The sequence below is a fragment of the Aricia agestis genome, chromosome 12 (assembly GCF_905147365.1).
Source record: "Aricia agestis chromosome 12, ilAriAges1.1, whole genome shotgun sequence".
NCBI lineage: Eukaryota > Metazoa > Arthropoda > Insecta > Lepidoptera > Lycaenidae > Aricia > Aricia agestis.
In genome coordinates, this window is record NC_056417.1 from 7,895,443 (window position 1) to 7,912,115 (window position 16,673).

General features: G+C 38.9%; 3 protein-coding genes and 1 long non-coding RNA gene across 7 annotated transcripts; 2 read left to right on the top strand and 2 right to left on the bottom strand.

Annotated features, from left to right (window-relative positions):
- Positions 1-1,809: 1,809 nt before the first annotated feature.
- Positions 1,810-10,251, bottom strand: LOC121732595. The gene is made up of 5 exons (XM_042122531.1): positions 9,961-10,251; positions 6,083-6,252; positions 3,912-4,014; positions 3,394-3,575; positions 1,810-1,930 (listed from the first exon to the last, which is right to left on the bottom strand). Exons 1-5 carry the CDS (start codon positions 10,024-10,026, stop codon positions 1,864-1,866), a joined length of 588 nt encoding a protein of 195 aa, XP_041978465.1. The 5' UTR covers positions 10,027-10,251; the 3' UTR covers positions 1,810-1,863.
- LOC121732596 lies at positions 5,557-5,848 on the bottom strand. The gene is made up of 2 exons (XR_006036402.1): positions 5,694-5,848; positions 5,557-5,654 (listed from the first exon to the last, which is right to left on the bottom strand). It is a non-coding gene; the product is annotated as an uncharacterized LOC121732596 (long non-coding RNA).
- A 61-nt stretch (positions 10,252-10,312) lies between the features above and the next one.
- LOC121732594 lies at positions 10,313-12,621 on the top strand. 3 transcript variants are annotated; one of them, XM_042122528.1, is made up of 3 exons: positions 10,313-10,339; positions 10,633-10,787; positions 11,105-12,621. In XM_042122528.1, exons 2-3 carry the CDS (start codon positions 10,643-10,645, stop codon positions 12,454-12,456), a joined length of 1,497 nt encoding a protein of 498 aa, XP_041978462.1. In that variant the 5' UTR covers positions 10,313-10,339; positions 10,633-10,642; the 3' UTR covers positions 12,457-12,621. The 3 variants fall into 3 exon arrangements, with proteins under 3 accessions (XP_041978462.1, XP_041978463.1, XP_041978464.1); XM_042122529.1 differs by lacking the exon at positions 10,313-10,339 and adding an exon at positions 10,413-10,452; XM_042122530.1 differs by lacking the exon at positions 10,313-10,339 and adding an exon at positions 10,495-10,500.
- Positions 12,622-14,118: 1,497 nt separating this feature from the next.
- LOC121732616 lies at positions 14,119-16,669 on the top strand. Of its 2 annotated transcripts, none has more exons than XM_042122561.1 (3): positions 14,119-14,232; positions 14,818-14,999; positions 15,404-16,669. In XM_042122561.1, the coding sequence occupies exons 2-3, from the start codon at positions 14,852-14,854 to the stop codon at positions 16,651-16,653; spliced, it is 1,398 nt and encodes a 465-aa protein (XP_041978495.1). In that variant the 5' UTR covers positions 14,119-14,232; positions 14,818-14,851; the 3' UTR covers positions 16,654-16,669. The 2 variants fall into 2 exon arrangements, with proteins under 2 accessions (XP_041978495.1, XP_041978494.1); XM_042122560.1 differs by having other exon boundaries at positions 14,120-14,232; positions 14,834-14,999.
- The last annotated feature ends 4 nt before the right edge of the window (positions 16,670-16,673 follow it).

Consider the following 16,673-nt stretch of genomic DNA (forward strand, 5'->3'; position numbering starts at 1 on the left):
GTTTTTTTTTTATTCAATTTTAGATACTATCAGGCAATGCTTAAACGGCCAGTCTAAGATCATCTGAGTCCCAGAGACAAGAATTGAAAAAAAACTATGACGAAGTCAATATTTTTTACAAAATATAGGTAGTAGTCCTAATGTCGTTGCAAGTAAGGTCGAATTTCGACCATTGGGCGAACTCTAGTTTTTTAAATTACATATTACTTTATCCCATTTAAAATCGTTGTAGAACGGTCACCCGCGGTGCGGGGGAATGAGCGGGGGGGAGGCGCGCGCGGGGGGGGCACGTACGCGCGGGCGTGTCCATTAATTGTGATTTTTAGAACTTTCGGAAGCTATTTCTCAACATTTTAGTACTGTGTAACTATACAAGAATAAAATACGTGTATTTTTCATTTTTAACAAGGATCAATATATCAATATTTGGCAGGAAGGTTTAATTGCACCTTGTATAAGAAACTTATATTATTCGAATGCACCGAAAAGACGAATACTTTACACTTGTAGTATTTTTGAGGCTTTTAAAACTGTAGATAGCATTTGCACAAAACTGTGATTTGTGATTACCCTACTAACATATCGATATGTGATATTAACCTACTACGCAAGAAAGGAGGGTTATGACTTATGAGTTTCAAAATTTGTGATATTAAGTCTTGATTAGGAAATAATTAGAAAAATGTGCCTTGCTTTTTATATGGATTTGTAGAGCACCTTGCAACGGTATAATCTTGGTTGTCTATATTTTGAATAAGTATTATTAAGAATATACATAATATAATATTATATATCCTTAAAAACTATATTCTGTAACGATGTGCCTTTTCCTATTAAAAATCACCATGTAAGCCTATGGGGCCCTGGCACATGATGACTTTGTAGTTTGTAGCTATACAATTGCACGTTTACTATTTACAATCGACGGACGCGCGATTGCATCGCTACTAATGCTTTGTTAGTCGAATTTGCAACGCGCTGTAGCGATGCTAACGCACTACCAACGTGCGTTTGCATCGATACTGTAGCGAAACAAACGCGCGACAGCAATGAGAAAACGGAACCTGAGGTTTTCAGGTATTTTGTGACGTTACCATAAAGTTAATATACCTACCTTACCTTAGCTTTCCGCTAGGTATATTAACTTTATGGCCGATACAGAATCGTAATTCGGTAACGGCCATAAAGTTAATATAATCATCATGTTTCTATTGTTTCTATTAGGTTTGCATTGCGTTTAAGACTGGCCATAGACGGATCGCCAGTTGCAGTCGGGATATATTTATAAATGCGATATGAGTTTAGTATGAAAACTGCAGATCGCCGTGCGGCGACCGCATTCTGCAGTCTGCTTAGACTGCAAAATGCGGTCCGTCTACGGCTAGCCTAAATTGCGACAGATTAGCGTCCCGTAATGCTAGAATAAACAACTAGCGACTTCGCGAATGTAGCGAAGCGAACGCGCGATAGTATCGCTACAAAACGATAGTAGGCTTACGGCCCTATGATTGGCATAGTATGGCATAGTATAGCATAACATATTATTATTATTTTTTATTATACGATCGTACATTATTGATAATTTATGAAATAATATAATGATTCTCAACTTTTATATTATATTTTTTAACATTGTGTCCAGTCAAATATACGGTTCAGAAAAAAGTACCAATTTTTATCTTTGACTCAATGAAGTTCTTATAATATGTACTTATTAGTTTTTAGAAAATGTTTTATTATGATTGTATTAAGATTTAGTTTAAATCTATTATTGCTATTATGATAATAGGTACCAAATAAAACACAAAATTAATTTCATTGGTTTGTTATAGGTATGTGTTGCATAGTTTTGAATAAACAGTTTCATTCAAATTCTATTGTATTTTGTTCTTCCTGTGGACTGTTCTCAAAGAATTTTGCTATGAAATACCTGAAATGATAGTATTTTCTGTGTTAGGTAAAACGTTACGCATATTTTGTTACAGCAGTACCTATAGACAGAAAGTAATTGGCATACTGAATAATAAAAGTATCTTCGAATGAAGATGAAGATGGAATACAATATATAATCAAGACCTATTTTTTACCAATAAGATTCTAGAAGACAAAAATTACTGTCTTAGAAAATCTAGAAAAGTAGTTAGACTATATTGAAGTCTCTGGCGTGATCGTTAAAGGGTTTTTTTTTTTTTATGAAATAAGGGGGCAAACGAGCAAACGGGTCACCTGATGGAAAGCAACTTCCGTCGCCCATGGACACTCGCAGCAACAGAAGAGCTGCAGGTGCGTTGCCGGCCTTTGAAGAGGGAATAGGGTAATAGGGGAGGGTAGGGATGGGAAGGGAAGGGAATAGGGGAGGGTAGGAAAGGGAATAGGGTAGGGGATTGGGCCTCCGGTAAACTCACTCACTCGGCGAAACACAGCGCAAGCGCTGTTTCACGCCGGTTTTCTGTGAGAACGTGGTATTTCTCCGGTCGAGCCGGCCCATTCGTGCCGAAGCATGACTCTCCCACGTATAGGGTATTCTGTACAAATCCTTTTTAATACTAACGTATAAAAACCGTATTCTCGCGCTCAAATACCATATTTTGTGCCTTGTCCTACCGATAGTACGAATCGAAGATGTATCATAATATCAAATTCCAATTTTATAAATCAATTTCAAAGTTAGCCTAAGCTTACTTACGCTGGCACTTCTGCGTCTGTAGTTAAACTATCACGTTATCTGTTTCGTTTAGTATAATATATATGAAAGAGAGCACGAAACGATTAACCCAAACAAAATTGCCGCAAATGTTTTGATGTTCCCGTGTCCACGGCTCTGCTTAGCTCCAATGGAAACGCAACATTACACTACTTTATTTTCCGCTATGAAATGCCTACCTAAGTGTCTAAACACACTAGGCTGAATTACGCCGGCGTAGTTTCCGCCGCAAATCTCAAAATGCATACAAAATACGGACGGAACGCGACGTAATGGTGTGTCACCCCTCGCGTTCGGCCCGTATTTTGTATGCATTTGAAACGCGGCGGAATTTACGCCGGCGTAATTTAGCCTAGTGTTTTTAGACCCTAAGGTACACGTTTGAGGATTGGAGACTCTACTACTGACCACACTACAATCTCGACAGCGATGAGACCATATGAGACAGTACCCGTCGGCTGTCGCCGGCATCCGTCATCACTTCTAGTGCCGTCACCAACGCTGACACCGGTAGCAACCACGTGGAGTCGCTCTTAAAACCGCACTAAGCGACACTACGCTGCAGCAAAACGACGCGACGCGACACTTCACGTTTCATAGCACTGACGTTTTGTGTCGCGTTGCTCTATAGTTTGTATTTTATACAAAGAATATTTGTTTTCTCCCACCTTTAGCGGGCGTATACTAACCACACAACAATCTCGACAGCGATCAGACAGCACGCGCCGGCCGCGTGTGCCGCCGCAGCCGGCCCCGCGCCTCGCACCGCCGCCGCCAGCAGCCCGTCGCTGGCGTCCGTCACCACTTCTAATGCTGTCACCAGCAGTGCTGGGACAGCTAGCCACCTCAAGCCGCGGTTCCACCACGCTTCCTGTAAAGATGAGACTACTGTGGATGGTGACTAGGCGTAAGGGTGCGTATAAAAACATTTTCAAATCCAATCCAGCCTTTTATGCGTGTCATCGCCCGCACGCAGATCTGTGACCGTAGAGGCATACTGATGCCTCTACAGACAATAACTACCAATATTATCTATAAATAACTGGGTTTTGTATTTTGACCCTATTTATAAGTATTATAAGTACCTACCTACCTAATAAGAACTTCTGGATCACCCTAAGCAAGGCCCTATTTTATAATAAGTACCACCTATATATTATATTATTTACCACTCTGCCTTAAATTAACAAAAGTATACGTTTCTTACTTTGGCCATGACAGCGAGGAGCAGCAGCAGCGACGTCATAGCAGTCACCATAACACTCAACTTACTGTAGCCCATCACTAGCCGAATTGTCGGTTTGGTTAGTCTGAAAAGAGATATCAGCTGTTGTTTTTTGTGTTGCAATCGAATAACTATTTACTTAGGTAAGAATAAGAATAAGAATGGATTTATTTTTAGCATCACACAATACATCATAATATAATTAGTATACAGTTCGACTATAATATTATTATAAAATTAACTACTACAATGCTGTGTGACACCAAAAATTGGCCCCACTTCACCAATCATAATTATTAATTAAACGGTCACATAAAATGGCATAGTTTGGGTAATTCCTACTTTAGAAACGGGCAAAATAATAAATTATGACAGTATTAGAGCCCCCACAGACTGCAGACTTTCTATCGGCTGATAGTTTGGTGATTGGTCGGGTTGGCCGTTGAGCTGTAAGCACGCACACTACGCCAACTAAACTGGCCGATTGTTCTCGCTCGATTCAATTAATATTTCATAGCGATAGCGCAGTCTGCAATAGATTATTGAATGGAAAATTTTACACGATTCTGATTTCTGCTGTGTCAACCAAACAATCGGCGGCTTGTGCGCGCGTGGAAGAACGTCGTACTGATCGGCCGACAGTTTGCCGATGGTTCAACCGACTCGGTATCGTTGTAGTACGCGCGCTTCCATACAGCTTCATACTGATCAAGAGCCAAACCAAACTATCGGCCGATAGAAATTCTGCAGTCTGCGGGGGCTCTAAGGGGGCGTTCAGACGTGCGCATTTTAGGCTCGCGTGTTTTTTCAAACGCTACAGGAGAAATCGCGCAGAGCAAGGTTAGGATGCACCTCTAGGTGTCGACCTGTCGACGGTAGGCGAGGGCCGAGTCGTAAAAAATCCAATGCATAAGACGCCTTATTTTATAGACAAGCAATATTTTAAAACATAAATTGCTTTTCGGTCTTAGATATTCTTTTAGTAAAATGTGAAGTGTGTGTGCTTTAAGCTTAATGGTGAGACCGCACTACGCGGCAGCGACGAGACGCGACACTTCACATTTCATAGAACAGAATTTTTGTGTCGCTAAGGCGTCACTGCGGCGTAGTGCGGCTTGCTTCAGCCTTCATGCGATTTCATACTAAAGGTGACTTTCCGATCTTTGCTGCGAGCGACCGCGACCGACAAAAATTGAAATAAAATGCCACTTTTTGGCAGTCTATAAGTTTCACTTCACTAAACTCTTTCAGCTTTTACGCCACAAGCTCTGCCACAAGTGTCGTCAGCATGGGTCGCCAGTCGCCACACACATGTCAGTAGAAAATTATACCTATAGTGTATGTCATAAAGTGGCATTTATTTGATTACTAGATGACGCCGGCAACTCCATTGCGCCAAAAATCGTTTACCGCGCGAGTACCGTACATTTTCCCGGAATAAAAAGTATCCTATGTCCTTTCCCGGGGCTCTAAGTACATCAAACTTCAGCAAAATTGGTTCAGCGGTTTGGGCGTGAAGTGGTAACAGACAGACAGACAGATCAGCCTTCATCAGGATCTTCAATTTTTTTTAGGCGGGGCAAAAACTGAAAAATGCCGCCCCGCCTACCTACTTATGTTTATTTTCACCTTTATCATCCATATAATTTCAGCTATCAATATGTAGGATATATATTTAACAGGGTAGGGTTTAAAAGCGAGCCGGAGCCGGGCGCGTATTTTGAACTATGCCTACGCCACAGTATAGCAATATGACATATATACTGTGCCTACGCGCTTCGCGGATAATAAATTGTTCGTGCAGCACGTCTCACTCCGCGCTCAGGGTATCGGTCAAGTTGATATTATGGCCATGAAATTGCTGTACTTGTGCTATTATTTATTCCGTGGTCAAAGTTAAATAAATGATGAGTTGTCCATTGGTCCGTGAAGTGTGAATTTGGCCGCCCCCTGAATTTGCCGCCCGGGGCATAGGCCCCGGCTTGCCCCCCCTTAGATCCGGGGCTGAGACAGATAGATAGACAGACACAATTTGTCGGTCGCGGCTAGCTGCGTAAAACGGAAAGTCACTTTATGAATATATTATATTTTTATTCGTGACGTCTCGCGTCGCGTCGCTGCCGCGTAGTATTGCTTTACTGTGGTTTCCTTACCGTCTCGCAAAAGTAACGTTGTTGAGACCCTGAGCGACCTCATCGCTGATCTCCATCTCCACCGGCTGCGAGACGAAGGCGCAGGCTGACAGAGATATACCCAGGAGGGCCACCAGCAACGCGCGCAGCCTCACCCTTATATCGCCATTCTGGATTTGTGGGGACTTGCGCTGGAATTTTTAAAGTTATGCGACTCAAGCTGTACTCGCTAAAATATCTAGCAGATACAGCTTGTGTTACGCAGATGATGTATGTAAAACGCCGTAGGATAAACGTGTAGGAGGCACAACACTACAGGGTGTAACAAAACTAAGTGATAATACTTTTCGAGCAAAAAATATTTTGGTCTTTCAGCGCTGCTACATTCACAGTGAACTCTCTCCAAGGAACACATACACACTCTAAAGTATTATCACTAAGTTTTGTTACACCTTGTATAAACTCTGCCTATCTAGCACGCATTAACTTTAAAGGTACCATTCGGATCTGCGAGGCAAGCGTACGGCGTCACGCGTAAGCGACCGGTCGCTTGCTGCGGAGCAGCAAATAGCTTAACGATGTCCGCGACCGCGTAGCCGCGACCGACAAAAATTTAATTAAAATGATTATTGACATGATTATAGCTATCATTTTTGTCTAAGATCGCTTACAGACGAACGGCACGTGTCGGCGGCACGCGTCGGCGGCAGTGGACGGCAGACGACGGCACGTGTCGGTGGCACGTGTCGGCGGCAGTCGACGGCAGCCGTCAACAGTTTATAACGCTTGCAGTTGTGACGTAGCGCGTAAAGGTAAAGATACACAGGTCGGTATCGTACGCAACGGACGTCTTGCATCAAACGGATATTTTTTTACAGTACGTCCACTGTATCGGCAGCGTACGGATTACCGACTAGACAGTATGTTTATCTTCAAATTAGTCCAAATAAAGTTTCAACGTCAAAATTTCTGCTTACGACTATTCCACCCACACCCCCCTTTTGAGCATTCATTTACTAGGCTATTCGATAATCCGTACGCTGCCGATTCAGCGGAAGTACTGTGAAAAAATTATCCGTTTGATGCGAGACGTCCGTTGCGTATGATACCGACCTGTGGCCGCTTATCTTTAGGCGGTACGTCACAACTGGGGGTCTACTACCACCTCTACTAAGCGACATCGTTTGACAGATAAGCAATAATTACTTTAACGTCAAGCTAGCGATCTTAAAAAAGTTGATATTTCACAGCGGATTTACCAATGTTTTGCATTTTTAACTGTTTTTTAGTAAATTATATTTAAAAAGTGAGTACGGTAATGTTATTGTAATCTTACAACAAAGTTTTCTGGAAACATGATCGTTTTAGGAAAGGTCGTGGTAGCGTCATAAGCTGTCAACGGCTGCCGTCGGCAGCCGTCGACTGCCGTCGACTGCCGCCGACACGTGCTACCGACACGTGCCGTTCGTCTGTAAGAAGCCTAAGTCACTAAGTAGTATTATAATAACCACGTGGCCAGCGTCGCTTGCCGCCACCTTGCCGCAGAGACCCGTGGCCTGCAAGTGCGCCGCGTAAATAAGTACATATGAACAAAATGCAACATTATTAACTACGTAACTAGGTAGCATTTTAAACTATGTTGCGATCTACAATTTTATGATATTGTGCGCAGACAGAAGCTTTGACCATTTTTCCACCATAACTACGAGTGTAAACAAAACAATAATTGTGAATTATTTTACAATACGAGTATTGTGGCAGGGAAGGAAGAAATTATCCAAAAACTGTTGGCAGATGAAGAGGATGACGAAATTATTTTGTATTTTTTATCATTTCCGGAAAAGAAATCTAGAAACAATAATAGTATTGTTACGGTACGGCATCAGGTGCGCAAGTACATACTCGAACCTTCTAGAAAGGTCCAATGTTTGTTTACGTGTTTACCGTTTATTTGTTAGCGTGTTTACGTGTTTTAATTTAGACCTTATGACTGAGTCCATAAGGTCTAAATTAACTGCACTTATCGCAAGGACGGCAGTTTTATTGTGGTACATGCCCGAGCCTCCTAGAAATTTCCCACGGTTGTTTACTTGTTTACGTGAATCGGGAAATTTCTGAAATTCGTCTCGCCATATAAAAAGAGCCGCAGGCAGGTCCAGCAAGTCAGTTCAATCTGAGCGATCTTCAAGGCGACATCAAGTGATCAATAGTGAGTGAACCAGTGAAACCTGCGACTTGGCTACGACCTAGGACAGTGATAGTGCTTAGTGATTGGACCTAGTGATTAGTGTTTGGACTTAGTGCTAAGTGTTGTAACCTAGTGTTTAGTGCAGTGTTAATAAAGTCTTCAAGAGAGTCACCAGGTCTTTCTCTCCAAATCCTCGAACCCTAGCACGTAACAGTATGCTATGTCATATCCCGGGACTCAAAGAATCTCCTTATCCTGATCCTGTCCGTCTGTCTGTCTGTAGCTAGCTATAACCGCTCTAGCTAGACTTCTAAAATTTCACACACAAATTGTGCATTTCTGTTGCGCAGTGCGCTACAGCAACAACAAACGTCGGCCGATTTTATTGCCATTTGCGTAGGGAACCCCGAGTAAGGAAGCAAATTAACACAATATACACATATAAAATATTAGCTGTTGCCCGTGACTCTGTCCGCCGTGGACTTGAGTTTCGCATGGTGTTTCCCGTTTCCGTGGCAATACCGGGAATCGGGAAAATGAAGCCTACATTACTGCAAATTTTCCTCAGAATCCATCTAATAAACACAATTCCCAAAGCTTTGTATAACCTTTGACCTGTCCCCCGTTACCCCCCTTCCAACCCCCTTTTCCAGTTAAAAAGTAGATTATGTCCTTTCTCAGGCTCTAGACTGTGTACAAAATTTCATTACAATCGGCTCAGTTGTTTTGGCGTGAAAGCGTGACAGACAGACAGACAGACAGACAGATACTTACGCATTTTTTAATATTAGTATGGAAGTATAGATTACTATGAGAGAAGTAGCTGTTATAATAATAATATTATACTTAGTTCATACCTACATACTTTGATACCTTCATGGCTTATATTATACGAAAATTTTTATTTTCGGTTTCGATATGATTAATAACCTATCGGCGTGTTTCTAGATAGAATATCTACCACAGCTGCTGTCGCGGTACTGCTATCGACGCGACAGGGTCGCGCTCATTGAAATTTGCCGCGCCACGCCCACCGGTCTCGTGTCGCGCGTCGCGGTAATCGGAATGTCATCCATATAAACACATACAAAGCAGTGGCTTGGCGACAGTCTCGGGTCGCGGGTCGGGGACATCGGTATGCTATTTTACGCGGCGACCGGTCTCTCTGTCTCGCGACACGGGTCGCCGTGATTGTTTAGTCCTCCATACAACTTCATAGTGAGCAGTGGCTGTTTGGGTCGCGGGTCGCGGCGACCCGCTGCATGCTGCCTTGATCCGAATCATACCTTTATACTTAGCTAAGCGACATCAGACTGGGATTGTAGATTTGTCCAATAAAAATATTCAGATTCCAGACCGATGATGGAGTCTTGGAACTGTGTCTTGGAAGTTTTCATTAGTAGAAAGAATCGGCCCATCCATTTAGATGCTACGATGCCACAGGCAGGCACACGAGTTGCACCTTGTAGGTTTAACATTACTTACACGATGCAACTCATGCACCTCTGTCACAGTATGGCAATATGTTATATGACATAGGGACTAGGGATATTGCTATACTGTGTGTTTCCTTCCGGAGTTAAAAGTGTAACAAGAACTTATACTTTATACATAGGTACGTAAAGTTTATGGGTACGTAGTAAGTTGCACTCGCTAAAATAAGATATAATTACTTACCTACTGATGCTAAAATAGTTGCATAGTAACTTACGGTAGGTTTAATATCCTTTAGGTTTGAATGTAATCGATCAATAAGTGCGTTGCTCTTAGTTTCCATAGTTCTTGCTTTTATGTGGGTCTTTCCTGGTTTAATTGTTTATGAGGATGTGATTCCTGTATTGTATGTATTTGCTATTGATTCTGCCATTTTGTATTTGTTTATTTGACACAATGTTTAGTTTTCTGTTTTCAGAACGCAAAATAGGCTGCAAAAACAGCGAAAGGCTGGTTTGAAGTTCGCTGACAAAAATAAAAGGAGGATCTTTTAATTTAATCGAATATCCGTCAAAAAAGTGATGGGTATAAAAGTCAAAATTTTGAAGTTACTTTTTGCTTTTCGTGTTAAAATATTTTACTCAAAAGCGGTAAAGGTAAGATTATGTACTTTAATATATCTAACATTGAATAAAATATGATAAGCCAACTAGATTTTTAAGTCGCTTAAGTCCAAGAAAAAACATAGCGAACGGCCGTATGCCCTCAAGTATGGCTATACCACACTTGATTCGAGACTAGATCTAGCTGCTAAAATGTCTTTATGCCATTTTGAATATTCGTTACTGACCCAGACTTTATATTAAACTTAGAAACTATTTAATTACAAAGTCGTCAAATTATAGCAATCTACAAAATTTTAAGACCCATTACATTTTTTTTTTTTCAGAACGACCCAAATGCCTTTACGACGCTCTGAAGAGTACCCCCTAATAAACGCAGATAGTGGGGGTGACAAACCACTTGATAAGCCAGCAGTCATCCCAGTGGAATGGAATGTTAGTTGCACACCAACACGCCCCTCTTGGATCTCAAGATGGCCTCGTAAGTTTGGCTTAAAATATTTCTAGACCATAAATTCTGATATGCTCAGTTGGCACATTTTCCCCCAATATCCATGCATATTTTTGTCAGAAGTTGGTCTAGCGATCAACCTTTTGCGTTAGCCATGAGAATTTAGGAAATAGAGGGAAGTGAAGTTTGTTCTAGTTTATAACGGTTTGAAGATGATTCTTTCTAGGATTATATTCTAACTTTTTAGAGCACACTGGGTGCTCTCACAATATTATTTAAAACGCATTTTTTCAACTATTAGTCACATGGAGATATCCAAGGTAATGTTTTGTATCAATTTGTTACAGAATTCGTATCGGCTTGCTGGATGTCGATCGTGCTTCTGACGATAATGTTCGTCATTTTCTACGCGTTTGGGAGCATTTATAGACTGCAGTCTGTAATCCACAAATACGAATCCAAGCCTACCGGAGAAGTGTACTACCATTACGTACTTCCAAGAGATAATTCCGTACAATTCAAAACATTCACAAACTACTTAAGTTTTATGGCAACAGAATATCCTCTGCTGAATTTTAACGTTCGTGTACTTATAGACAACGCTCCACAGAGCCCTATTTATAAGATCCCAAAGAAGTCGCTCTTCTCCGAAACATTTTTCCCCGAATATACCGGTTCAGTCAGATATGTTTTTATCAAAAACAACGATCGAGATATTCAAGAACTTCAAAGAAAACATCCGAATGTTAAAGTTTCCGTATTGTGTCTGAGCAAGTACACAGCAAAGACTCCATTCCAATATAATAGGTGGAGGTCTATACCTAGCATATATTTGCCGTTCTATGTCAGCGCTTATGAAGTTTGGAAGAATGGTGGAATCGGTCTTAACCTATTGACGGAGAACCAGCGTTTTCATTTGATGAGACGGATCGATTTTAAGCTGGATACTCTTTTAAAGCAGCACAGCAAAAGCGTCGATCTTACCAAGTACACCCAGGCTCTTGAGAAAATCGATGTCATTGATGAAAGAGAGTTTTTCGCATTATTCTTTGATGCTTTCAACGAAATCCCCAGAATGATGATTCAAACGATAAATTTTGGAATAGCATCTGACAACGGAAATTTACGTCCCGTACAGATGACTTCAGTTAAAGTAAAACGTAGTATCTCTAGTAATGAGATTCTTGAAAATACTCCTAATGATACAAAAACGAACATTTCTTATATCAAAACGCATGATACTATAAACAAGGAAAATGAATCTAATGATACAACCCAAATAAATAATACAACTGACGTCAATAATAATACCGTCATTATACAAAACAATTCTGGAATTGTTAAGGAACACGCCTATCCCAATAATGAAATATTGTTAAGGAACACTCCTATCCAATATAATTTCCACAAATACGAGATTTCGCGTCTTTTGGATAATATTCCGGCATTTGTAGATATTGAAAATACACCCGATTTGTACAACAAAAAAAATTATCAAAATAATTATTTAACTTTGAGCTCAGATGGAACCGTCGTGGCGGCTTATTCCCGAAACCATCAATTTCTGAGTAAAATGCTCTTTAAGCCCAGACCTCACCTTAGTCCTCGGTATGTAATATCTAATACTTTGCATCAGAGCTGCTTTAGATCTAACCGTGCCGATTATTGTGATTCCATCAAGATTTTGAATAATTTATAATTACATTTAAATTGATGTCAATATGATGGTTTGCCTTAGCTAGTTTTGCCCTAGAGTCTAGACTATCAATTTTATTGTGAAATATCACATATTATGCGATATTATTGAACGTCTAGTGTTGATATTGAACGCGCCCTTTCATTCTTAAGAGGAGTCCACACCTCTGTTTTTCCATACAAACGTTGTCCCTTGTTTCCTCCCTGGATAATGCCGGTAGAGTTATGATTTTTTTCCTGAATATCTATGGCCACTATTAGCATGTCCCTATGTTTTCTTTTTTTCATAATTTTATTATTAAAAAAGATAAGAACGTCCAAAAACCCAAAAAAATGGCCAAATTTTCCTCTATGTTCAAACACCCAGAAAACAAAACTGGCTAAAATATACAAAGAAAATAAAACATAGGAACACAGCTCAAGCCTTGTTGTAATTCTTAATGAAAAAAGTACTTAAATCGGTTAAGTTTTGGAGAAGGAATCAGCGGACAACGGATCGAAGATTTTCTGTTCTTTTATTAGAACTTTTGTCGTGTTGTCTCTATCGCGCTCTGCGGTGGGAGACTTGAGATTGGTGAGACAGCAATACATTTTCAAATACCTATTTTCAATTTCTCTCGCCCCTGGTGTATCCTCTTAATATTGCCAAATAAATAGTTCAATAACATTTTTCAATGATATTGTACACTAAAATTGATCGTCTAGGGGCCCACTTACTGCTGTAAATTTTGAAGTAAGTACCTAAGTACTGTAATAAATGTTAAATAAATGTTATAGATGTATTTTAGTTTTTAACCCACTTCTCTTATTGACTATTTAAAAGTTAGGATACTAGCCTAGTTGTCGTTGTAAAAATTAGAAAGATCTTATCTTTAGTAACTTTTATTTTTCAAAATTTATCAAATAAAATCTAAATAACGAAGATATCTCTTTCTCTTATTCTCATTATTATGCGGCTATATTAAATCTTTATTAGGTACATGATCAGTTTAATGTGGAGTCTGCATTTGTACAAGTTGTAACAAAACTAAGTGATAATACTTTAGGGTGTGCACGTGTTCCTTCAAGGAACACAATATACACACCCTAAAGTATTGTCACCTTATTCCTTGTAGATAATTCACTGTGAAAGTAGCAGCGCTGAAAGACCAATTTTTTTTTTCACTTTCACTCAAAGCGCCCCAGCGTCATGACTTTCCCCATACAAAAGTGATTTAAAAAATGCCTTTCAGCGCTGCTACTTTCACAGTGAACTCTCTTCAAGAAACACGTACACACCCTAAAAATAAGTGATAATACTCACTTAGTTTTGTTACATCTTGTATATAATAAGGGCGCTTTTCCTGTCATGTGTGTTTTCGCCCGCACGCGGTACGGATTGGCATGAAAGTTGTCCGCATCCTGTTATTTCGTAGATGTTTTTCCTGTCATGGGGGCAACATGCGCGCGGCCATTAGCAATTAGCATGTAATGGTCACCCGCATACGGACCAGATCGATGCTCAGCCGATAGCAAGCAGAAGGGCCTTAAATATTCTTTCATTTTAATCATGATCAGCATTTAAGCAGCTCTTAAAATGAGGGATGCTTTGACCTTGACATGATCATCGTCATTGTACGTGAAATGTTGTGTTGAATCAACAAAATTATACCGCGACGTGCTGCCGCGACTCGGCGCTCTCGATTCATTTACAATTAGCCTTCGATGTAATTAGCATATTGTATTATTTAATAATCCATCGATAGGCGAGGCATATTTGAAGAAATTGGATCACGAAATTGTAAGTGTTTTCTAATGTCTAATTCTAATTTATTTACATTTCTTTGAAAAGTTATACGTGTTGCTTGTGACTCTCGGGAAATATTTTTAAAAAAATTATGTGACAAATTAAAAATATCTATGAATGACTAATAGAGAAGTCATCAGCTTGTTATTATTAATAATAATTTGTATTAATTTTAATAAATAATAATAGATAATTGGTAAGAGTTTTTTAATTTTTACTCCTTTTCGCCTTTGATTTTGAAAAGATCTGTGATTTTACGTTAGTACCTAGGTAATACTTACTATCATCGTAAACTAAGGCCTGATACAAACTAAAAATTATGTACCTATTCATCTAAAATAGTTTCTAATTTGGAAACTGAATATCTATATATATAAAAATGGATTTTCAATTGTGTTAGTAACGCTAAAACTCAAAAACGACTGAATGGATTGGGCTAATTTTAGTCTTAAAATATTCGTAGAAGTCCAGGGAAGGTTTTAAAGTGACATGAAGTTCACCGGGACAGCTAGTCTTGATATAAAATTCATAACTACTAACTTGCGTACAATCGTCTAAAACAATGTGTACCTATTACAGACATAATTCCTTTCAGCATATTACATGGAAAGTGATGAATAACCAAAAGGACCAACTACCATTGCTTTGGGATTCTGATGAAGAAAGTCACTTTGCATGTCCTCGGAAGCATCGCTCACTGTATTACAGAAACTCCAAGTCCAAACTAAAAGGTGCAGCTTTCATCATCAAAAACTGGCCAGGTACTGAATAAGTACTTCCTTTTTAATTAAAAATATCTGCTTTAAATATCTCACCACAAATTTAATAATATTATGTTTTTGCTAAGTAAGTATATCAAGTCTGCCTGAGGTTTTCTATTCTCTTTCTTTCTGAGCTACTTAAATTTGACAAGAATAAACGCGAAAATGTGTTTATCTGTTACCCCTTCTATTCTTTTTGCGAAAAAAAATATTATAGGAATATTTTTACTGCTACAACGGCTACTGCACAATTAATGAATTTCCCTGAAGAAAGCTAGCTTGTAACATCTAGTTAATTGATTATTTAATCATAACAAGCTTGTTGTTCAAAACTAAAAACTGTAAGTTGTCTTAGATACGATTTTTGCAGTTTTTACGAAGCATCAAAAATATTTTACTTTCAGATCACATATCATCGCTCCTCGCATATTGGTGGATGGGATTCATAATGATCGCGATAACTATTTTTATCATTTACAACAGTCTTTCTGTGGTTACTCCTTCTCGACTACCATTTGCAGCTGCTGATTCAACTGCTGATGAGAATTTGCTCAATCTAGATGAAAACTTTCCATTGAATGTGTACATGCATATTTTTGTCGATAGCTACGATGAAATTAATGACGAATTTTACCTTAAGTATGTCAAAAGACTTGCAAAAAAATTCACCGATTACAAGTACAATATAATTGTTATGCTAAAAGATACGCAAGATGAATCAACAGGAAGTATGAACGATGAAGACAAAAATGAGATTGCTATGAGAACTATATTGAGAACCGATAAATTATATCGCAGTGAATACTGGAGTGATATTTCGATACAATACACTGTACTTTCAAAGTACTTAGATAGCTCGCCTATTAAAGACGCTTGGAGAAATGTGCCTTTGCATGCAATTCCATTTTTAATAAGGTGCATATCTATTTGGGAAAAAGGAGGCATAGCTTTTGATCCTATCATCATAACACCTCTTTTTGAAAACCCTAAGACTTTAGAGAATTTATATAATACTCTTAAAAAGTATAAAAATACAAGTGGTAAAATTAAACCTAAAAAAGACGAATACGAATTACGAGAAAAACCAAAAGTTAATAACATTCAAGACATAATACGTATTTTGGAAAGTGATAAGAGTAAAAGCGCGAATATTCCTCAATATAACTTATCGGAAGCTGAAAATAGAGGCGAATTTACTTTTATAGATGTAAAAATTTCCAATGAGGAGAAGAATGAGAAAAAACGTTATAAGCGGGAAGAAACAATAAACACGAGAATATTTCAAAATAAAGAATTATCTACCCGAAAAAAACATACATTTATAAATTCTCAAGAAGAAGATGAATATTTTGAAAATACACCAAAATTATTTAATATAAACAACTATGATACCAAAGCCAAAACAAATTTGATAGGTCCAGATGATTCAATAATGCATGTAAGTAGTCCTAATCATTTGCCAGATATAACTTTGGATCTAAAAGGCACTATAATTGCGACTTCCACTTCTTGTCATGCTTTTATTGGTACAGTGTTTAGTAATGTAAAACATTATAGTGCAAATGATACAATTGAGCACATTTTAAATGATGAGCTCACCATATTTTGTAAGGGAAACATAAGTTCCTGTAAATATATATATGTTATCTCTTAATTATTATTTTTAAATAAAGT